Source organism: Thalassophryne amazonica, chromosome 17 (genome assembly GCF_902500255.1).
Source record: "Thalassophryne amazonica chromosome 17, fThaAma1.1, whole genome shotgun sequence".
NCBI classification, from domain to species: Eukaryota; Metazoa; Chordata; class Actinopteri; order Batrachoidiformes; family Batrachoididae; genus Thalassophryne; species Thalassophryne amazonica.
The window spans coordinates 1,753,790-1,777,618 of NC_047119.1; the positions used below are offsets into that span (position 1 = coordinate 1,753,790).

The window sequence follows — 23,829 nt, forward strand, 5'->3', positions numbered from 1 at the left end:
TTCCGGTTTCCTCCCACAACCAAAGACATACAGGTTAGATGGACTGGAGACTTTATAATTGTCCAGGTCTCCCTTGCAAGAGGTCTCTTACATATCGCCACTTCTTTAGGGTGGGTTCCACCTACTGTCTCCTCTCACTGCAGATCACAGTGTTATCTGTAAATAAGGGTGATATGTTTCAGGGTGTGCAAAAAAATGTCTATAAATATGGTGACCACAGATACATTAACTTTATTATCTCACCTGCAGAATTTCTGTGCACCCCTCGATCACATGTGATATGCTGCAGAGAGTCTGGACCGAGCTACATGATCGCTTTGATGTCTGCTGATGAGTGGGCAGCACATACAGTTGCATGATGTCATAAAGGTTCATGTGGTATTGGCTCAGATTACAGACAATCATTAGAACAATAAAACTGCAGATTAATAACAGAAATAATTAGTTATTTTGACATTGTTTACACAGATTATTCAAAGTAAATTGTTATAATAAATTAGTTGCTAGTGTCAGTGTGTGTCTGTCTACATATATTTATATGTATATATTCAGTCAGAATAGTCAAATATTAACATCCGTCCATCTTTGAATCCCGTTTATTCCCGTGAGGTGTTGATGGGGCTGGAGCCCGTGTTTGTTTGTTCTCTTTTTGGTTTTTTTAGTTATTATTTCAAGAGAACCAGAGTGGTGAATGGCTTGTTTTTAAGAAGGTTATCGACGATGGGCGTGGCATCCTTCTTGTTTTCCCAGTCTTCACTGGTCGGAAAAACACAGCGGTTCCGATTGGTCAGCTGCTGTAACGGAGAGGAAACTAGTCCAAATTAAGGCACAAAATGTCTTGTCTGCTCCATCATCTCCCTTTCTTTCCGTGCGCCAAAATGGCTGCTCCAGAGCCCAGTTTCGCCGCGCGCTGCCATTGGCTGGCTGCGCTCCTCCATTGGGCGGGGTTTTCAGCAGGGTGGGGTCACATGACTCGCGCAGAGCCAGGCTGAGCCATTCCAATATGGTGGCCAGCTTGGCAGCTGTACGACTGGTGTTGATGATATTGTTGTTCTGCGGGATCAGGTTCGGCGCCTGCAGGCAGCCCGCCCCGCTGCTTCTGGGGCTGCGGCTGGAAGACCCGGAGGGTCTGGTGTGCATGAAGGCTCGGGTCATCTCTGCGCCGCAAGGGTCCACGTTCAAGCTCCGTCTGTTCGGGACTGGACTGAATGGAAGCTGGCCGTGGGTCGCGTTCGCGGGGGCGGCCGCCGGAGAGGCCGGGGCCGACCCGTGCGCGCAGGAGTCCCGCCGCAAGGAGGCCTCCTTCGAGGTGACCGGAGAGTTCAGCCGAGACGAGGACAGCAGCGGCCTGATCACGGTCCGGGCGCTGGAGGGGAGCATCTCCCCTGGAGACGGAGGAGCAGGAGGGGCGGCGGCGCAGAGCCTCCGGAGCCTCCACCACCTGTGCGTGCTGAGCGGCGGGAAGTGGGCCTCTGTGGTCCCGGACAGGCTGCGGATCAGCGCGGACAGCGCCGGGCCCGCGGACTCCGTCCCTCCGTGGGCTCTGGCCCTGCTGCTGGCGCTGCTGCTGCTCGTGTGCGCGGCGCTGAGGACCGTCCACCTGAGCTTTTTGTGGCTCGACCCCGTGGAGCTCTACGTCCTGCACAGCTGCGGCTCCGAGGAGGAGAAGCGCGCCGCCAAGCGGCTGCAGCCCGTCAGGAGGAGAGGGAACTTCTTGGTGAGTTTCTGGGCCTGAATAATTCTGTTAAAAGCAGATAACCGATCGACTCGAACGGATTCTGACCTGCACACGTGGCCACCTAATTTATCCAGTTTTTCACAACTTTGTTTGTTGGCTCTATAACATAGTTTGAAACTTCTATTCCCATGTGTTTTGACCTGCTGAATTCAAAAATTGCAGTTGGCAAGTTGCATCTCATTCGTCCCCAATCTGCATAAAACCTTTTATTTATCAGGCTGCTTGTACGTGTTCCAGAAATAAAATGAAGAAATTCAGAATTACTCGATTAAAGCTGTACCGTCCTTTATACCCAGTTTACATAATCAAGATTAGTATTTTCAACAGTAGGGAGTGAAGTCACCCCAGGTGAACTCACCCCACTTTTTTCAGTGGTGTCACCCCACTGCCAACTCACCCCAGGTGGTGTCACCCCACTGCCAACTCACCCCAGGTGAAGTCACCCCACTTTTTTCAGTGGTGTCACCCCACTGCCAACTCACCCCAGGTGGTGTCACCCCACTGCCAACTCACCCCAGGTGAAGTCACCCCACTTTTTTCAGTGGCGTCACCCCACTGCCAACTCACCCCAGGTGAAGTCACCCCACTTTTTTCTGTGGCGTCACCCCACTGCCAACTCACCCCAGGTGAAGTCACCCCACTTTTTTCAGTGGCGTCACCCCACTGCCAACTCACCCCAGGTGAAGTCACCCCACTTTTTTCAGTGGCGTCACCCCACTGCCAACTCACCCCAGGTGAAGTCACCCCACTTTTTTCAGTGGAGTCACCCCACTGCCAACTCATCCCAGGGGAAGTCACCCCACTGCAGTTATCCATGCTTATTTTTAAAATAATTAAGAATGACTAGTTTAAAGTTGGGGACCTGCTGGTGTGATGTGACTGACTGGGCAGTGCTCCCTGACACTTACATTCCTCAACCTTAAAACATCATCTAACAAAACTTAAGAACAGTGTGTTAGCACACTGGTGTGTATAAATAATTTATTACATGAACATAGTAGAATTTAAATACTGTGTTACAAGAGCGGGGTGACGTCACACTAGAGCGGGGTGACGTCACACTAGAGCGGGGTGACGTCACAGTAGAGCGGGGTGACGTCACAGTAGAGCGGGGTGACGTCACAGTAGAGCGGGGTGACGTCACAGTAGAGCGGGGTGACGTCACACTAGAGCGGGGTGACGTCACAGTAGAGTGGGGTGACTTCATTCACTATGAACCTTTTTGACATTTATGCCTCCAGTTACATGAAAGTCACATAAAATTCATATTTTCACAACTGAATGATTAAAATATTTTCATTTTAAGATCTTGAGTATTTAGTGATGCCAACTTTTTCAAGGCAGTAATTTCTGTCAGTTTTATACAAGTATTAAAATAAATCTAAACTTATGCTTATTTTAGATTGACCATTTGTAATGAACCACATGTTTCTAGGATAAATATGCACGTCATATGTCTGTCAAAGCTTAAAATATGAGAAACAGGAATGTAACACTGTGTGTGAGAAACAAATATCAATATTCTTATAAGTCTAACATTAAACTGTCTTATAAACAACACTATATGTAAATAGGATTCACATTTCTTAAACAACTTTTGTATTGATAGACACATTTTAACAAACGTGTTTATTTCCACTTGATCTCCGATTCATCAGTTCAAGCTTCATGAAGTGCAGCATCACCTGCCAGACTGTCTGTGTTTGCAGCACCGACAGGAACAGCCAGATGTGCAACTGCAGCTCATAAGTTGCAAGCAGGATTCTGGTACGGGGGTGGGGGCAATGCCAACAGAGTTGGCATTAGCTGCCCATTTCTCCTTTCTTGCTACAGCTGCAGCCTGCCCCTGGCCACTGGCCAACAACGCCCCCTGGTGTCAAATATGTAAGTAGCACCTGTGCTGTACTGAGCCAATTATACAGGTTTCAACATAATATCGTTATTATATTCAACGTTTGTGATGAATATTTACACAAGTCCTTTACAAGTTCATAAGGAATGAATACAACTCTGAATGAATGAACATAGCACACATGAATAAATACACAACATTTTTGTTGAACAGGTATCTAGAAAAATGAGCCAATAGATAAATAACCAAAAATGGTTTATGCAAATAAGGAGTAAAGAATTGAGATTACAATTCTCTAGCACAACGTCACTGTTTATCTCACCAAGATACATGGAAACAGAAGTTGTATTTCTTTTCTAGAACAAATTCAAGCAAACTTGTGCAAAATATAATAAAAACAGGCAGCTATGTTATTCTTTGTGAATTAGGGGTAAAGGCGTAGAGATGCAGCTTACTAATCCCTCTGTTGTTTGCTTTTAACAGAACACGCTGTCATTTCCTGGAAAGTGGAACTAATGTGGCACCACGCTGCCTGTTTTTACTTAGATTCTATTTTCAGAGCAGAACCCTACTGTTTTGAAAATGGAACCTAAGTAAAAACAGGCAGCGTGGTGCCACATTAGTTCCACTTTCCAGGGGCGTAGCCAGAAAATTGTTTGTCAGGGGGGTTCCCCTATCTGACAGATCCTGTGATGATATGATCCAAATACATGGTAGGGCAGGATCGTGGAGAAACGTACACTGTACGTGTAGCCTGTATAGATTAATTTGCTTAAGCAGCCCTTTTTATCAAGTGTTTGGAGTATTTCTAACTTTGATGGCTGCTGCTGTATTACATCATAAGCAGGGTCCAATTTGCACACGTTCTGCTCCACGTGCTGAGTGACTATTGACCCGACGGCCGGGTTCCCACAGGCGAAGCCGGCTGCTGTTCAGACTCGCATTAAATATTTCACTTTTTCTGGGCAACACACAACACTTCACAAACACAGTAACTTAAAAAAAACAAAACAGTAACTGTGAGGCTGCATGTTCAACCTCCTGCTGAAATGCAACAGGGATAAAAAAAAAAAAAAAAATCACGTAGGGATCCAGTCCACCAACCTTAAAAAAGAGAAAAACTCAAAATGGTTACATTTTACAAGTTGGGGAAAAGAAACCAAAAACAGAACAGAAAGCTACATCCTATCGCCATTTCAGCAAAATGTCAAGACTTTGGCACAGAGACATTGTGCCACTGTTTAGGGAGAGTCCGGGACTACTGATGTTTAAAAATGCAAAAGTACTTTTTATCCGATTACTCAATTAATTGCAGGAATAATTGATAGAATACTCGATTACAAAAATAATCGATAGCTGCAGCCTTAGAGTACAGTAATCATGATGATGTTACAGATGTGAAGCAAATAGTTTTCAATAAAATGTCTCACTGGAACAGCTTCCCTTTCATTTTTAAAGCACTATACAATGTTGGTGATAATAATAATTGTGCCTATTTTTGCAGTTTTTAACTGGTCCTGCAATTTCGTTGCAAAAAAACCTTCAAAACCCATCACAACTTCGATTTAACTTTTTAGAAAAGCTGCCACATCATCAAATACCAAAACACTGCAGCAGCTTATTTTACAAATGAGAAGTGGGATAAAATAATAAGATGTGCAAGTGGAAATGTTGAGAGGATCAGGGACCCTGATAACACGTACTACGTGGCGTTACATACGTTATTAGAAGCTGGGACTTGCATACGGTGGGGGGGCACACGTGCGTGCGTACACACAGTTGATGACACAGGTTTGATTTCACACCCGCCCTTTCACTGGTGGTCGAGATCCACCAGATGTCCGTAACCAATGGAAGTGGAGACGTTTGAGCTGCCAAAAAGCACAAATGGGAGCAGCTGAAAAAGAAAATGAAATATTTCTTAATATTTCTATTGATATTCGCCCTATTAATGTTTCAAATCCCACAAAACCTCGGACAGGTCGCCGTGCTGCGAGATCTCAGTAACATTGAGAACTGCATTGAGACGCTCTGATCACGCTGCACTTTAACCGCTGCACACAGACAACAGCATTAACATCACAACATAAAACTATTTTTATATTGTGCCTAAAACTCTCGTGAAAATATATTCTCTGGGTTTATAGACGTTGTTATTGTGTTTATTTTATGTAAACATGTGAGAATCACAGTCTGTCTCTCTGTTATTTTCAAAGGGAGCTGCTGTGAGCTACAATCGCTTCCTGATCATGTCGTTTTGGGGGAAAGTGAAGTTTGCTTTTTAACGTCCTGATTATTGTTCTTTACAACACTGTTTGTCCTCTTTGTTCCAGACTAATATATATATGTCTGAAATTTGGTTTGCATTTATTAAATTCCATGCAGATTAAACATAACAGACACAGATTATTCGTTATAATTGTTTTAGCAAGTTTTCAGGATATCATGCAGCAGTCTCTTATTAACGTGACAAAAAGCATAAAAAAATACATTTTTGTAGTATAATATTCATTTACAACTGTCATCGTGTTGATTCTCTATATGTTGTTTGACTGCAGCGACTCTCTGGCACGCAAGGGATTATGGGATACGTCAATAGGGCGAATTAACAGTGTATGTAAATTGTTATCCTGCTTCACCTTAACACACACATTACTATTATTTTTGTTTGGAACCACCAACATAGGCTAATGTTAGCTGCACAGCTAATATTAACGTACGTTGGCTGTCTCATTACATGAACTAACTTGGCAGGCACTTCTTAAAAATTGTGTGACCATGCTGGAAGGAGACGAGTGAGAGAAGCCACCACGATTTGAATTTGACTACAAGTTTAAGAACTGTTACTGCTAACTGTATTAATATGCACTGGACTCATCTCAAAATGTTTAAACACAAATCAAACTAAATGAAGCCTGAGAATCAGTGCGGATGACACTTTCACCAAAAACCAGACAAAAAACAACAGCAACAACAAAAACCCCACACAACCTATTTTTATGTTTCTTATGGGACTGGAAACAATTTTTTTTTTTTTTTTTGTAATAATCTTTATCTAAACCACACCTGTTTCACCTCTAAGGACTCTATTTTATTAAATTATTCTTAAATTACTTTTATTAAATGATTAATTTATTGAAATGGATGTCATATTAAAGCTACAGATTGCCAGAAGGCACATGGGAGACACAAGCCTAGATATGATCCGTTTTCTTGTGTAGAAAAAAATTAAATTTGAGCGGTGTGCACTATGCACAGTTTCTCCAGTCACATTCAGAGGAGCCTGTAACTCCTTTAGAGTTAACTTGTTGTCTTGGCAGCTTCCCTCACTCATCTCCTTGAACTGCATACTCTAGACCAGGGGTGGGCAACTTGTTCCAGAAAGGGCCAAGAGGGTGCAGGTTTTCTTTGCAGCCACTGACTCCACCAGGTGATTTCACTGATTAACTGATTCCATCTGCTCAAAGTGACATTAATCATTATTTCAAGCTTTGAATCTTTTGCTGAAGCATTTTTTCATTTAGTGTTTGGAGCAGTTGGAAACACCAAATTATTTATGAATGTAGTATTTTGACCACTTCAGTGCATTGACGCATTTTCTGAAGCAGTTGAAAACTATGAATCTTTTTTGAAGGAATTATTTAGAGTTTTGGACATTTTGAAACAGAGAATCGTATAATCATTGATGTAATTGATGAATTGGATGTTGTCACCACTTCAACAACAGTGACTCATTTTCTAAAGCAGTTGTTTCATACTTTCAGCATTTGAAAATAATTTTTGGCCATTGACTTCTAAAAGGTGACATCGTTTTCAAGACAAGTGAACAATTAAATCTATCATGAATCACTGCTTTTATGCGCTTGGATTAAAGGCTTGGTTAGGTCAAAACTTAGTGTACGAGGTCTGTTAGAAAACTATCTGACCTTATTATTTTTTTCAAAAACCATATGGATTTGAATCACGTGTGATTGCATCAGCCAAGCTTGAACCTTCGTGCGCATGCGTGAGTTTTTTCACGCCTGTCGGTTGCGTCATTCGCCTGTGAGCAGGCTTTGGGTGAGCAGTGGTCCTCCCCCCTCATCGGATTTTTATTGCGAATAAATGTCTGAATGATTTGGAGCTTTGCTGCATCAATTTTTCCAGAAACTGTGAGAGACAGTTAGGTGGACACCATTCGGAAAATTCAGATGGCTTTCAGGGACGATTTTATGGGGATCACACAGATTAAGGAGTGTTACAACCGGTTTAAAGACGGCATACAATGGCGGAGGGCGCGCCGCGCTCTGAGTGGCGATCGACAGACTCAAACGACCAGATCATTTCCAAACTGAACGCTGTGTTGATCCGGGACGTCGTCTGACGACTACAGAAATGGCAGAAGATGTGGACATCAGCACTTTTTCGGCACATTCCACTGTTACAGGAGTTTTTGTCATGAAAAGAGGAAGGGAGGAATTCGCCATGGAGCCGCTAATGGCGCTGGACAAAAGCACCTCCGTGTTGGTCTCACAGGACTTTCGGTGGCTTTTCAGTCATGTGACTATCCGAGAAATTGTGGATGAGCTGGACATGCCACAACATGTCCTGTGAGGCTTCATCACGGCGTTGCTTTTGTCCAGCGCCATTAGCGGCTCCGTCCCGACGCGCAAATTCCTCCACACCTCTTTTCATGACAAAAACTCCTGTAACAGTGGAATGTGCCGAAAAAGTGCTGATGTCCACGTCTTCTGCCATTTCTGTAGTCGTCACACAACGTCCCGGATCTCACAGTTTCTGGAAAAAAATTGATGCAGCAAAGCTCCAAATCGTTCAGACATTTTCCTCACAATAAAAATTCAACGAGAGGGGTGGACCAGTGCTCACACAAAGCCTGCTCACAGGCGAATGACGCAACCGACAGGCGTGAAAAAACTCACGCATGTGCACGAAGGTTCAAGCTTGGCTGATGCAATCACACATGATTCAAATCCATATGGTTTTTGAAAAAAAATAAAAAGGTCAGATACTTTTCTGACAGACTTGGTATCTTGGCAAACCAGCTTTACAGGCACATCCCTCCACCCACGGTGTCGGGATGTGTTTATTCCTGGCATTAACTATTCCAGGTCAATATCAATCAATCAATTTTTTTATATAGCGCCAAATCACAACAAACAGTTGCCCCAAGGCGCTTTATATTGTAAGGCAAGGCCATACAATAATTATGTAAAACCCCAACGGTCAAAACGACCCCCTGTGAGCAAGCACTTGGCTACAGTGGGAAGGAAAAACTCCCTTTTAACAGGAAGAAACCTCCAGCAGAACCAGGCTCAGGGAGGGGCAGTCTTCTGCTGGGACTGGTTGGGGCTGAGGGAGAAAACCAGGAAAAAGACACGCTGTGGAGGGGAGCAGAGATTGATCACTAATGATTAAATGCAGAGTGGTGCATACAGAGCAAAAAGAGAAAGAAACAGTGCATCATGGGAACCCCCCAGCAGTCTACGTCTATAGCAGCATAACTAAGGGATGGTTCAGGGTCACCTGATCCAGCCCTAACTATAAGCTTTAGCAAAAAGGAAAGTTTTAAGCCTAATCTTAAAAGTAGAGAGGGTGTCTGTCTCCCTGATCTGAATTGGGAGCTGGTTCCACAGGAGAGGAGCCTGAAAGCTGAAGGCTCTGCCTCCCATTCTACTCTTACAAACCCTAGGAACTACAAGTAAGCCTGCAGTCTGAGAGCGAAGCGCTCTATTGGGGTGATATGGTACTACGAGGTCCCTAAGATAAGATGGGACCTGATTATTCAAAACCTTATAAGTAAGAAGAAGAATTTTAAATTCTATTCTAGAATTAACAGGAAGCCAATGAAGAGAGGCCAATATGGGTGAGATATGCTCTCTCCTTCTAGTCCCCGTCAGTACTCTAGCTGCAGCATTTTGAATTAACTGAAGGCTTTTTAGGGAACTTTTAGGACAACCTGATAATAATGAATTACAATAGTCCAGCCTAGAGGAAATAAATGCATGAATTAGTTTTTCAGCATCACTCTGAGACAAGACCTTTCTGATTTTAGAGATATTGCGTAAATGCAAAAAAGCAGTCCTACATATTTGTTTAATATGCGCATTGAATGACATATCCTGATCAAAAATGACTCCAAGATTTCTCACAGTATTACTAGAGGTCAGGGTAATGCCATCCAGAGTAAGGATCTGGTTAGACACCATGTTTCTAATATTTGTGGGGCCAAGTACAATAACTTCAGTTTTATCTGAGTTTAAAAGCAGGAAATTAGAGGTCATCCATGTCTTTATGTCTGTAAGACAATCCTGCAGTTTAGCTAATTGGTGTGTGTCCTCTGGCTTCATGGATAGATAAAGCTGGGTATCATCTGCGTAACAATGAAAATGTAAGCAATACCGTCTAATAATACTGCCCAAGGGAAGCATGTATAAAGTGAATAAAATTGGTCCTAGCACAGAACCTTGTGGAACTCCATAATTAACTTTAGTCTGTGAAGAAGATTCCCCATTTACATGAACAAATTGTAATCTATTAGACAAATATGATTCAAACCACCGCAGCGCAGTGCCTTTAATACCTATGGCATGCTCTAATCTCTGTAATAAAATTTTATGGTCAACAGTATCAGAAGCAGCACTGAGGTCTAACAGAACAAGCACAGAGATGAGTCCACTGTCTGAGGCCATAAGAAGATCATTTGTAACCTTCACTAATGCTGTTTCTGTACTATGATGAATTCTAAAACCTGACTGAAACTCTTCAAATAGACCATTCCTCTGCAGATGATCAGTTAGCTGTTTTACAACTACCTTTTCAAGAATTTTTGAGAGAAAAGGAAGGTTGGAGATTAGCCTATAATTAGCTAAGATAGCTGGGTCAATACAATACAGAACATGAAACAATAAAATGGAAAATAAAATGAATGAAAGCGTGCAGTTAAAAATGAGTACTTTTTCAGAACTGTATTTTATTTATAGGTTCAAACCATCATGTTTGCATAATTAGTTTTGTAGCCAGGCGTTTTTTTTTTCGAGTCCTGAGGGAGATGCAAACATATTTCCATGTGAATGTCATAATTCCTCCTGTGGATTAATGTTTGTGTCCCAGACGTGTTCTTTGCTGTTCCTGTGCGCTGTGGGACACTCTGTCCTGGGCATGCTGTTTTACCGAGCGCTGGGCTCCATCCTCCCCGCGGTCTTCCTCAGCGGCTTCCTCATCTTCTTCGTGGCCGAGCTGCTGCCTCACATCGTGTGTTCCGGTTACGGGTTCCAGCTGGCGCCTACTCTCACCTGGCTGGCCCAGGTTTGTATGGTGGTGACCTGCCCCCTGTCCTGCCCTCTGGGACTGATCCTGGACCTGGCTCTGAGGAGGGACATCAGCACATGTGGAATAAGGGAGCGGGCCATGGAGGTGATCCGAACCAACGTCAATGACCCCTACAGGTACAAAGATCACTTGTTCAGTTGTTGCCTTGCAGTGTGTTTGTGCGTGTGTCGTCTACACTGCGTTGTGTCTCTGCAGCGAGTTTGTTAAGGAGGAGTTCAGCCGTGGGACCCTGCGCATTAAAACTGTGGAGGACATTCTGACCCCGCTGAAGGACTGCTTCATGCTGCCCAGCTCCGCCGTGCTGGACTTCTCCACCATGTCAGAGATCATGCAGAGCGGATACACGAGGGTTCCCATTTATGAGGAGGAGAGGTAGGATGTGCAAAAAGGCAAACCTGTTGCCTTTTGAATATTAAGTCTTCTCTCAGACAGGCCAAGTGTAAACTCTGCTGTTGTCAGGAGAGCGCGGCCTGCACTTTTGATGTTAAAGGTACTCTGCTGTTGTCAGGAGAGCGCGGCCTGCACTTTTGATGTTAAAGGTACGAGTCAGTGCTCTGTTTAACCCTTAGAGCCCAAAGTGTGCTTTCTGGGTTTTACCACACCTGATTCTACCATACCATGAAACCCCCCTTTTAAGGTAATTTAAGTACAATGCCCATATATTGCATATCAAAATGTTCAGAACAATCTCAGCTTTCTGAATGTGACACATGTTTTTGTCATGGTATGATCCAATAATAGAAACATGATGAAAACTTCATCAGGAGGCAGGAGAGTGTTATTAGGGCTCTGAGGGTAAAGTAGAAAGCAAACTGACTGCCTAAGACAAGAATTAATAAAACAATATGCCTATAGTGTTGGTCCTAAAATGATTTTAGCTTTAATAATTTGTGCCTTTATCATGAGCCACCGCACAGTCTGCACAAACCTGAGACGCCTGCACGAATGTTGACAAGCTCACCATTGACAAGTGACTCTTTCCTGTAGAAAGTTTTGACAAAGTACTAGCATGTTGTCCGTGGGGATCCACGGGCTCTAGACTGGGTTGTGTTTATAAAATAGGTAGCTGACATTTTTCAAGGGTGGTAATAAATTATGCAAAGTTTGTATAATGATTTTAACTGAAAGTGCAGGAAATTAAAATGAGAGTTTTGTGAATAGCATATTTCCTTGATTAATAGCCTGGGTGTTTATTTTTTTTCAAACTGTGCTCATACCTGGTGCCTCAAGGAGGCAGGCTCTTATTCACAAAATGCTGCTTGCACTGTAATTTACAAGTTTCACACATATCCGTGGGTGTGGCAAACCAAAGGCAACTGCTTTACATCTGTCATGTAGCGTCTAGCTAACGGGATGCAAGAAATCAGTGCAGTGCTAAATGAAAACTACACCATTTACCAGTGCGCCATCTAAATGGAAATGAGTGGTAAATGGACTACATTTATATAGCGCTTTTCCATCTGCATCAGAAGCTCAAAGTGCTTTACAATGATGCCTCACATTCACACAGACTCACTCACACACCGATGTCAGGGTGTTGCCATGCAAGGTGCACACTACACACCGGGAGCAACTTAGGGAATAAGGACCTTAAGTACCAAGGGCCCTTAGTGATCAGGCGGGTTACCGTCACTTACCGTCGTTCCTCTGCAGCTGACACAGTGGCGTGTCAGTTCATCTTAGGATTTTAACACTCCACCGCACACACAGAAAAAAGTTATTGTAAATTGTACCTACCTTGCTGTTTTTTTTGTTTTGTTTTTGTTTTTTTGTTTTCCAACAGCTTGCTGCTTTGTCTCGATGGTGTAGGAACTCTACTTCCTTTTTCTAACATCATGAAGAGAAGGCGTTGCTCCCTCAGGAGTCAAATTACCGGTATATTGTTCATCAGTACATACGCTGGAGCAAGAAGTTGCCATTTGGACCCACAACTGCTCACATGGACAATCGGCCAGGTGGAGACATCTGGAGGCGAACATAAGTCACATAACATAAGTGGCTTTGAAACAAGATTGGCGCTTATTTATGGCAGGCATTTATTTTTTCCGGCTAAATGAGGCAGATCTGTATTTAAGGTCATGTGTTTAATCAAGGAAATACGGTAATCATATTTATTATTTGGCACATTTAGTCACTGTCATATTTTACAATTTGTTTGTTCAGAGCTTGACTGGTTACCAGCGACTGATTCATGGTAACACCAGTGTCCATTGTTCACTGTTACCTAATATCCCTAATTTCTCCAAAAACTTTATTCCCATCAACTTTCTGTTTTCATCCTTGTGTCCCAGCTCTGAGTCCTGGGACACAGAGCTGGATGCAGACGCGCGCTGCTCCAGCTGTGGCTACAGGCGTGTTTCGTTTAAAGTGTGGAGATCAGCGTTAGCTTCCGTTTCATTTTGTTCCTCTTTTGTTCCTTTTGCGCTCTTGATTCACAGACTATTTGGTGATGGGAAAAGTCAAAAGCTCATTCGTCCACCTTTTCTTGACGATTTGTGACTTTTTTACTTTTTTCCCTTCGTTCAGGAATCGTTGTATGCGGTATGACCGGGCCTTAATATTTCTGAAATAAATTTTTGACATTTGTTAATCGATATATAGCTTCATAGTGGAGTGGAGCAACAAAGGATTTTCACACAATAAAATTCATCACATCTTGGTTTGCATCTCCCATGTGCCTTCTGGCAAACTATAGCTGAACTTTCAGGTTTTCTTTTCCAGAAGTCTGTATGAAGTGTAAAAGTGACATTACCTGAAGAGACGAGTACAGACGGATTGCAGTAGCAAGTCCAAGTTATTTGTAGGTTTTGTGTGAATGTGTGTGTGTTTGTGTGTGTGTGGTGGGGGGGTGTCGGCCCCCTGATGGTGTGTACATCTGTCTGCCAGTCTGCTGGAGCGAGCTCGGATGCGTTGGTTCTTTCTTCCAGAGGCGGCTGGCAGGTGTGTGAGCAGTGAGTGGGTCACTTACTCTGTTGGGGCCTCCGTGTGTGTTGCAAATTTTCAATTTTATTGGTTAATTTTTATATTCCCAAAGGAAAAACATCCAATCTGGCAGCACGGTGGCTTAGTGGTTTGCACTGTTGCCTCAGAGCAAGAAGGTCATGGTATTGATTCCCACCTGTGGCCTTTCTGTGTGGAGTTTGCGTGTTTTCCCCGTGTTTGTGTGGGTTTCCTTTGGGTGCTCCAGCTTCCTCCCACATCCACAGACATGCAGATGAGGTGGACTGGAAACTTTAAATTGTCTGTAGGTGTGAATGTGTTTGTCTGTCTGTATGTGGCCCTGCGACAGACTGGTGTCCTGTCCAGGGTGAACCCGCCTCACGCTCTGTGACTGCTGGGATAGGCTCCAGCCCCCCGTGACTCTTAACTGCAGTAAGCAGGTATAGAAAATGTATGGACTTCCTGAACCTGCTTCCTCCAGTTAAGGATCATGGGGCTGGAGCCTGTCGTCTTGATCAGACACACCCTCGGCAAGCTGCCAGTAAAAGAGGGCTGCCCCTTTAGCCATACAGTAGGTACGCAGTTCAGCCAGTACTACACCCCAAACTACAAGACCGTGGTGTGATGCTCCATAGTTCCAGAGGAGCTCCTAAATTCCAGGAAGGCCTGAGGCCACAGGAGAGGTGATTTGAAGTGAGCCCTGGACCCCAGGACTCAGTAACAGGTCTAATGGTCCCACAAGTATGCACCTCAGACCCTGAGTGCACCTAGAAACAATACAGGCACCCCATAGGCCTAGGATGCTGGACAAGGAGGTCTATCGCACACCAACAGGAGGTGCCGCAGCAATACAACCTCCAGGTTGACACACCAAAGGGGTCCTTAGTCAGGATGGTAAACACCTTTATGCCCATGCTGGGCGCCTGAGCAGGAACAATCAAGCCATGGATGGGAGGAAACCCAGAAACAGACAGAGACAGAAAGGACACACCTATGGCCAATCCCAGTCAGCACAGACCACTCAGGAGAGACCTTACCCTAATCCTAGCCAGAGCCACGCCTCCTTCAGTCTCCCTACAGTGCTCTTCCCGTCCACCTCAACACTTACATACAAGTGACCACAACAGAATCAACCAGCAAAGACCTGTAGCCCCCCCCCCAAAACTAAAAGTTATTTATGGCAGGCATTTATTTTTGAATTGCCCTTTTTAGGGATCAATGAAGTTGTCTGAAGTCATACATGGTTTTCAAAAGGAGATCATCAAAACCTCTGACTGGTCCTACAAACCCATTAGAAATGAGTGCTGGCCACCTCAGAACACACAAAGAATGTTAGAAGTTACTTGAATTGGTATTTCTTCAAAGGTTCTCAGCTGGTTTCCTTTAAAAGTATTTACTTTGAAGGGGCCGTCAGTAAACTTGTTAAAATGTAACAAAAGTGCTAACATCACAGCTTTAGCTTCCAAAACATTTTATTTCTAATCATTCCCCGGCATTCTTAAGTTGAGGAATTGCCGCTCCGAGAAATGTACACGCTGGCACACACATTTTCAACAAACAGTTGCCCTCTGGTGGCCTATGTTTCCATGTGTGGTATTAATACTTGTCTGATTTTCCAGGTCTAACATTGTGGAAATCCTTTATGTGAAAGACTTGGCTCTGGTGGACACGGACGACTGCACCCCCATGACGACTATCACAAAGTTCTACAACCACCCGCTTCACTTTGTCTTCAATGACACCAAACTGGATGCCATGCTGGAGGAGTTTAAGAAGGGTGAGGTCAAGTGCACATCTCCCTCGTGCACTGGAGTGCATGTGCATTTATTTCATGTTGGGTCCAAGTTCCAAGATTTTGGGTTTTAGTGACAGGAATGTTCTGTCAACATCAACTTTATATTAATCTGACCAAAGTCTTTAGAAGAGCGGAGGGTTTGGTAGGTGTAGGACCTGCAGCCATTTATACACAGACCCTCAGTTTTAAGGACTCAGACTAATTCATTCATTTATTCTTTTTCCAATTATGGGTGAAGGGTGGGGCTGGAGGCTTTCCCATCAGTCTCAAAATAACTGGACAAATGAAATGGTATAAATTGAATAGTTATTTTGTTGCAGATCTCTTGTAGGCAATGACTAAATCAAGCCGCACAACCCCCGATGCTGAAAAATGAACCCAACACAGAAGTGCCACTTCATTGAACGGGCACTTGAGGCTAACTCCAGGATTGATTCAGTCACCATAGATGTCCAAGCTATAATGCCTAAAATGTGCAGATAAAATAACATGCTTACAGCCTGCTAAAGAAAATTGTTTCAGTATCTATAGCTTGTGTTCCCATTCATGACAACTTACAGGGGGTCTTGAACACAATATTTGAGGTAATGTGGCTTGCTGTGTGAGTAATTGCACTAATGGACCATGAAAGAAGTCTGTCCTCCAGTATTTCCATTGAGGAGAAAAATTAGTGTTGTTTAATTTCTGTATTAGGGTCATTAGCACTAATTAGCAGGTATTGATACCTGACTTGCTGCTGCAATGGTAACAGGCATTATTATCACTTTACCGAGGCGTTGCTAGGCTGGTAGCGTAGATTTACATCAACGCTATCTGGCTATACCCGCCCGCTGTGCGTAAACAAATGACATCATAGCGCGCGCGAGTGCAGCCCAAGAACTGTCCGCAGAGGGGAAAAAAACTGTTCGCAGAGGAAAAAAGAAAAAAACTGTCCGCAGAGGGGAAAAAAAACTGTTCAGAGGAAAAAAGAAAAAAAACTGTCCACAGAGGGGAAAAAAAACTGTCCGCAGAGGGGAAAAAAAACTGTTCGCAGAGGAAAAAAGAAAAAAAAAACTGTCCGCACAGGGGGGAAAAAACTGTTCGCAGAGGAAAAAAGAAAAAAAAAAACTGTCCGCACAGGGGGGAAAAAACTGTTCGCAGAGGAAAAAAGAAAAAAAAACTGTCCGCAGAGGGGGGAAAAAAACTGTTCGCAGAGGAAAAAAGAAAAAAAAAAACTGTTCGCAGAGGAAAAAAGAAAAAACTGTCCGCAGAGGGGAAAAAAAACTGTTCGCAGAGGAAAAAAGAAAAAAAAAATTGTCCGCAGAGGGGGAAAAAACTGTTCGCAGAAGAAAAAAGAAAAAAAAACTGTTTGCAGAGGGAAAAAAGAAAAAAAACTGTCCGTAGAGGGAAAAAGAAAAAAAAAGCTGTTCGCAGAGGGAAAAAGAAAAAAAACTGTCCGCAGAGGGAAAAAAAAACTGTTCGCAGAAGAAAAAAGAAAAAAAAAACTGTTCGCAGAGGAAAAAAGGAAAAAAAAAAGCTGTCCGCAGAGGGGAAAAAAAAAAACTGTCCGCAGAAGAAAAAAAAAAAAACTGTCCGCAGAGGGGGAAAAAAAACTGTTCGTAGAAGAAAAAAGAAAAAAAAAACTGTTCGCAGAAGAAAAAAGAAAAAAAAAAACTGTTCGCAGATGAAAAAAAGAAAAAAAAGCTGTTCGCAGAGGGAAAAAGAAAAAAAAAGCTGTTCGCAGAGGGAAAAAGAAAAAAAAAAGCTGTTCGCAGAGGGAAAAGAAAAAAAAAAAAGCTGTTCGCAGAGGGAAAAAAGAAAAAAAAAAGCTGTCCGCAGAGGGGAAAAAACTGTTCGCAGAAGAAAAAAGAAAAAAAAACTGTCCGCAGAGGGGAAAAAACTGTTCGCAGAGGAAAAAAGAAAAAAAAAAAACTGTTCGCAGAGGAAAAAAGAAAAAAAAAGCTGTTCGCAGAGGAAAAAAGAAAACAAAAACTGTCTGCAGAGGGGGAAAAACAACTGTCCGCAGAGGAAAAAAGGAAAAAAAAAAAACTGTTCGCAGAGGAAAAAAGAAAAAAAAACTGTCCGCAGAGGGGAAAAAGAAAAAAAAAACTGTTCGCAGAGGAAAAAATAAAAAAAAAAACTGTCAGCAGAGGGGGAAGAAAACTGTCTGCAGAGGAGGAAAAAAAAAAAACTGTTCGCAGAGGGGAAAAAAACTGTTCGCAGAGGAAAAAAGAAAAAAAAACTGTCCGCAGAGGGGGAAAAAAACTCTTCGCAGAAGAAAGAAAAAAAACTCTTCGCAGAAGAAAAAAGAAAAAAAAAACTGTTCGCAGAGGAAAAAAAAAAAACTGTTCGCAGAGGAAAAAAGGAAAAAAAAAGCTGTCCACAGAGGGGAAAAAAAAAACTGTCTGCAGAGGAAAAAAGAAAAAAAACTGTCCGCAGAGGGAAAAAAAAACTGTTCGCAGAAGAAAAAAGAAAAAAAAACTGTCCGCAGAGGAAAAAGAAAAAAAAAAACTGTTCGCAGAGGAAAAAAGAAAAAAACTGTCCGCAGAGGGGAAAAAAACTGTTCAGAGGAAAAAAGAAAAAAAACTGTCCGCAGAGGGGAAAAAAAACTGTTCGCAGAGGAAAAAAGAAAAAAAAAACTGTCCGCACAGGGGGAAAAAACTGTTCGCAGAGGAAAAAAGAAAAAAAAAAACTGTCCGCACAGGGGGAAAAAACTGTTCGCAGAGGAAAAAAGAAAAAAAAACTGTCCGCAGAGGGGGAAAAAACTGTTCGCAGAGGAAAAAAGAAAAAAAAAAAACTGTCCGCACAGGGGGAAAAAAGAAAAAAAACTGTCCGCAGAGGGGAAAAAAAAACTGTTCGCAGAGGAAAAAAGAAAAAAAAAATTGTCCGCAGAGGGGGAAAAAACTGTTCGCAGAAGAAAAAAGAAAAAAAAAAACTGTTTGCAGAGGAAAAAAGAAAAAAAACTGTCCGTAGAGGGAAAAAGAAAAAAAAAGCTGTTCGCAGAGGGAAAAAGAAAAAAAAACTGTCCGCAGAGGGAAAAAAAAACTGTTCGCAGAGGAAAAAAGGGAAAAAAAAAGCTGTCCGCAGAGGGGGAAAAAAAACTGTCCCAGAGGGGGAAAAAACTGTTCGTAGAAGAAAAAAGAAAAAAAAAAACTGTTCGCAGATGAAAAAAAAGAAAAAAAAAAACTGTTTTGCAGAGGGAAAAAAGAAAAAAAAAAGCTGTTCGCAGAGGGAAAAGAAAAAAAAAAGCTGTTCGCAAAGGGAAAAAGAAAAAAAAAAGGCTGTTCGCAGAGGGAAAAAGAAAAAAAAAAAAAACTGTTCGCAGAGGAAAAAGAAAAAAAAGCTGTTCGCAGAGGGAAAAAGAAAAAAAAAGCTGTTCGCAGAGGGAAAAAGAAAAAAAAAAAAAAAAAAGCTGTTCGCAGAGGGAAAAAAAAAAAAAAAAGCTGTTCGCAGAGGGAAAAGGAAAAAAAAAAAAAAAAGCTGTTCGCAGAGGGAAAAAGAAAAAAAAAAAGCTGTTCGCAGAGGGAAAAAGAAAAAAAAAAGCTGTCCGCAGAGGGGAAAAAACTGTCCGCAGAGGGGGAAAAAACTGTTCGCAGAGGAAAAAAGAAAAAAAAAACTGTTCGCAGAGGAAAAAAGAAAAAAAAAAACTGTCCGCAGAGGAAAAAAGAAAAAAAAAACTGTCCGCAGAGGAAAAAAGAAAAAAAAAACTGTCCGCAGAGGAAAAAAGGAAAAAAAAAACTGTCCGCAGAGGAAAAAAGGAAAAAACTGTTCACAGAGGAAAAAAGAAAAAAAAACTGTCCGCAGAGGGGAAAAAGAAAAAAAAACTGTTCGCAGAGGAAAAAAAAAAAAAAAAAACTGTCAGCAGAGGGGGAAGAATACTGTCTGCGGAGGGGGAAAAAAAACTGTTTGCAGAGGAGGAAAAAAAAAAAAAAACTGTTCGCAGAGGGAAAAAAAAAAAAAAACTGTTCGCAGAGGGGAAAAAAAGTTCGCAGAGGAAAAAAGAAAAAAAAAACTGTCCGCAGAGGGGGGAAAAAAAACTGTTTGCAGAAGAAAAAAGAAAAAAAACTCTTCGCAGAAGAAAAAAGAAAAAAAAAACTGTTCGCAGAGGAAAAAAAAAAAACTTCGCAGAGGAAAAAAGAAAAAAAAAACTGTCCGCACAGGGGAAAAAACTGTTCGCAGAGGGAAAAAGAAAAAAAAAAAAACTGTCCGCACAGGGGGAAAAAACTGTTCGCAGAGGAAAAAAGAAAAAAAAAACTGTCCGCAGAGGTGGAAAAAAACTGTTCGCAGAGGAAAAAAAGAAAAAAAAAACTGTTCGCAGAGGAAAAAAGAAAAAAACTGTCCGCAGAGGGGAAAAAAAACTGTTCGCAGAGGAAAAAAGAAAAAAAAAATTGTCCGCAGAGGGGGAAAAAACTGTTCGCAGAAGAAAAAAGAAAAAAAAAAACTGTTTGCAGAGGAAAAAAGAAAAAAAACTGTCCGTAGAGGGAAAAAGAAAAAAAAAGCTGTTCGCAGAGGGAAAAAGAAAAAAACTGTCCGCAGAGGGAAAAAGAAAAAAAAAAAGCTGTTCGCAGAGGGAAAAAGAAAAAAAAAAGCTGTTCGCAGAGGGAAAAAGAAAAAAAAAGCTGTTCGCAGAGGAAAAAAGAAAAAAAAACTGTCCGCAGAGGGGGAAAAAAACTGTTCGCAGAGGAAAAAAGAAAAAAAAAACTGTTCGCAGAGGAAAAAAGAAAAAAACTGTCCCGCAGAGGGGAAAAAAACTGTTCGCAGAGGAAAAAAGAAAAAAAAAATTGTCCGCAGAGGGGGGAAAAAACTGTTCGCAGAAGAAAAAAGAAAAAAAAAACTGTTTGCAGAGGAAAAAAGAAAAAAAAACTGTCCGCAGAGGGGGGAAAAAAACTGTTCGCAGAGGAAAAAAGAAAAAAAAAACTGTTCGCAGAGGAAAAAAGAAAAAAACTGTCCGCAGAGGGGAAAAAAACTGTTCGCAGAGGAAAAAAGAAAAAAAAAATTGTCCGCAGAGGGGGAAAAAACTGTTCGCAGAAGAAAAAAGAAAAAAAAAACTGTTTGCAGAGGAAAAAAGAAAAAAAACTGTCCGTAGAGGGAAAAAAAAAAAAAAAAAGCTGTTCGCAGAGGGAAAAAGAAAAAAAACTGTCCGCAGAGGGAAAAAAAAACTGTTCGCAGAGGAAAAAACGAAAAAAAAAAAAGCTGTCTGCAGAGGGGAAAAAAAAACTGTCTGCAGAGGAAAAAAAAAAAAAAACTGTCCGCAGAGGGGGAAAAAAACTGTTCGTAGAAGAAAAAAGAAAAAAAAAACTGTTCGCAGAAGAAAAAAGAAAAAAAAAACTGTTCGCAGATGAAAAAAAGAAAAAAAGCTGTTCGCAGAGGGAAAAAGAAAAAAAAAGCTGTTCGCAGAGGGAAAAAGAAAAAAAAAAAAGCTGTTCGCAGAGGGAAAAAGAAAAAAAAAAAAGCTGTTCGCAGAGGGGAAAAAGAAAAAAAAAGCTGTTCGCAGAGGGAAAAAGAAAAAAAAAAGCTGTTCGCAGAGGGAAAAAGAAAAAAAAAAGCTGTCCGCAGAGGGGAAAAAAAAAACTGTCTGCAGAGGAAAAAAAAAAAAACTGTCCGCAGAGGGGGAAAAAAACTGTTCGTAGAAGAAAAAAGAAAAAAAAACTGTTCGCAGAAGAAAAAGAAAAAAAAGCTGTTCGCAGATGAAAAAAAGAAAAAAAGCTGTTCGCAGAGGGAAAAAGAAAAAAAAAGCTGTTCGCAGAGGGAAAAAGAAAAAAAAAGCTGTTCGCAGAGGGGAAAAAGAAAAAAAAAAGCTGTTCGCAGAGGGGGGGAAAAAACTGTTCGCAGAGGGGAAAAAGAAAAAAAAAAGCTGTTCGCAGAGGGGGGAAAAAAACTGTTCGCAGAGGAAAAAAGAAAAAAAAACTGTTCGCAGAGGAAAAAAGAAAAAAACTGTCCGCAGAGGGGAAAAAAACTGTTCGCAGAGGAAAAAAGAAAAAAAAAATTGTCCGCAGAGGGGGAAAAAACTGTTCGCAGAAGAAAAAAGAAAAAAAAAAGCTGTTCGCAGAGGGAAAAAGAAAAAAAAAGCTGTTCGCAGAGGGAAAAAGAAAAAAAAAAAGCTGTTCGCAGAGGGAAAAAGAAAAAAAAAGCTGTTCGCAGAGGGAAAAAGAAAAAAAAAAGCTGTTCGCAGAGGGAAAAAGAAAAAAAAAAGCTGTTCGCAGAGGGAAAAAAAGAAAAAAAAAAGCTGTCCGCAGAGGGGAAAAAACTGTCCGCAGAGGGGGAAAAAACTGTTCGCAGAGAAAAAAGAAAAAAAAACTGTTCGCAGAGGAAAAAAGAAAACAAAAACTGTCCGCAGAGGAAAAAAAGGAAAAAAAAAAACTGTCCGCAGAGGAAAAAAGGAAAAAAAAAAACTGTTCACAGAGGAAAAAAAAAAAAAAAAACTGTCCGCAGAGGAGAAAAAGAAAAAAAAACTGTTCGCAGAGGAAAAAATAAAAAAAAAAAACTGTCAGCAGAGGGGGAAGAATACTGTCTGCAGAGGGGGAAAAAAACTGTTTGCAGAGGAGGAAAAAAAAAAAAACTGTTTGCAGAGGGAAAAAGAAAAAAAAAAGCTGTTCGCAGAGGGAAAAAGAAAAAAAAAAGCTGTTCGCAGAGGGAAAAAGAAAAAAAAAAAAGCTGTCCGCAGAGGGGAAAAAAAAAACTGTCTGCAGAGGAAAAAAAAAAAAAACTGTCCGCAGAGGGGGAAAAAAACTGTTCGTAGAAGAAAAAAGAAAAAAAAACTGTTCGCAGAAGAAAAAGAAAAAAAAGCTGTTCGCAGATGAAAAAAAGAAAAAAAGCTGTTCGCAGAGGGAAAAAGAAAAAAAAAGCTGTTCGCAGAGGGGAAAAAGAAAAAAAAAGCTGTTCGCAGAGGGGAAAAAAAAAAAAAAAAGCTGTTCGCAGAGGGGGGAAAAAAACTGTTCGCAGAGGAAAAAAGAAAAAAAAAACTGTTCGCAGAGGAAAAAAGAAAAAAAAAAACTGTTCGCAGAGGGGAAAAAAACTGTTCGCAGAGGAAAAAAGAAAAAAAAATTGTCCGCAGAGGGGGAAAAAACTGTTCGCAGAAGAAAAAAGAAAAAAAAAACTGTTTGCAGAGGAAAAAAGAAAAAAAACTGTCCGTAGAGGGAAAAAGAAAAAAAAAGCTGTTCGCAGAGGGAAAAAGAAAAAAAACTGTCCGCAGAGGGAAAAAAAAACTGTTCGCAGAGGAAAAAACGAAAAAAAAAAAGCTGTTCGCAGAGGGAAAAAGAAAAAAAAAGCTGTTCGCAGAGGGAAAAAGAAAAAAAAAAGCTGTTCGCAGAGGGAAAAAGAAAAAAAAAAAGCTGTTCGCAGAGGGAAAAAGAAAAAAAAAAGCTGTCCGCAGAGGGGAAAAAAAAAACTGTCTGCAGAGGAAAAAAAAAAAACTGTCCGCAGAGGGGGAAAAAAAACTGTTCGTAGAAGAAAAAAGAAAAAAAAACTGTTCGCAGAAGAAAAAGAAAAAAAAGCTGTTCGCAGATGAAAAAAAGAAAAAAAAGCTGTTCGCAGAGGGAAAAGAAAAAAAAAGCTGTTCGCAGAGGGAAAAAGAAAAAAAAAGCTGTTCGCAGAGGGGAAAAAGAAAAAAAAAAAGCTGTTCGCAGAGGGAAAAAGAAAAAAAAAGCTGTTCGCAGAGGGAAAAAGAAAAAAAAAAAAGCTGTTCGCAGAGGGAAAAAGAAAAAAAAAAAGCTGTTCGCAGAGGGAAAAAGAAAAAAAAAAAGCTGTTCGCAGAGGGAAAAAGAAAAAAAAAAGCTGTCCGCAGAGGGGAAAAAACTGTCCGCAGAGGGGGAAAAAACTGTCCGCAGAGGGGGAAAAAACTGTTCGCAGAAGAAAAAAGAAAAAACAAACTGTTCGCAGAGGAAAAAAGAAAAAAAAAACTGTCCGCAGAGGAAAAAAGGAAAAAAAAAACTGTCCGCAGAGGAAAAAAGGAAAAAAAAAAACTGTTCACAGAGGAAAAAAGAAAAAAAAAACTGTCCGCAGAGGGGAAAAAAGAAAAAAAAACTGTTCGCAGAGGAAAAAATAAAAAAAAAAACTGTCAGCAGAGGGGGAAGAATACTGTCTGCAGAGGGGGAAAAAAAACTGTTTGCAGAGGAGGAAAAAAAAAAAAAACTGTTCGCAGAGGGGAAAAAAAAAAAAAAAACTGTTCGCAGAGGGGAAAAAAAACTGTTCGCAGAG

General features: G+C 41.4%; 1 protein-coding gene across 2 annotated transcripts in view; it reads left to right on the forward strand.

Moving 5' to 3' along the window:
• Positions 1-872: 872 nt before the first annotated feature.
• Positions 873-23,829, forward strand: part of LOC117528887 (metal transporter CNNM3) — a 63,985-nt gene continuing 41,028 nt past the window's right edge. The window contains exons 1-4 of one of the 2 annotated variants that reach the window (XM_034191503.1): positions 873-1,717; positions 10,701-11,035; positions 11,115-11,291; positions 15,479-15,636. In XM_034191503.1, coding sequence (XP_034047394.1) covers positions 1,004-1,717; positions 10,701-11,035; positions 11,115-11,291; positions 15,479-15,636 — 1,384 coding nt within the window. In that variant the 5' untranslated portion in view covers positions 873-1,003. The remainder of the gene's footprint in view (positions 1,718-10,700; positions 11,036-11,114; positions 11,292-15,478; positions 15,637-23,829) is intronic. The other variant, XM_034191502.1, reaches the window with a different exon arrangement.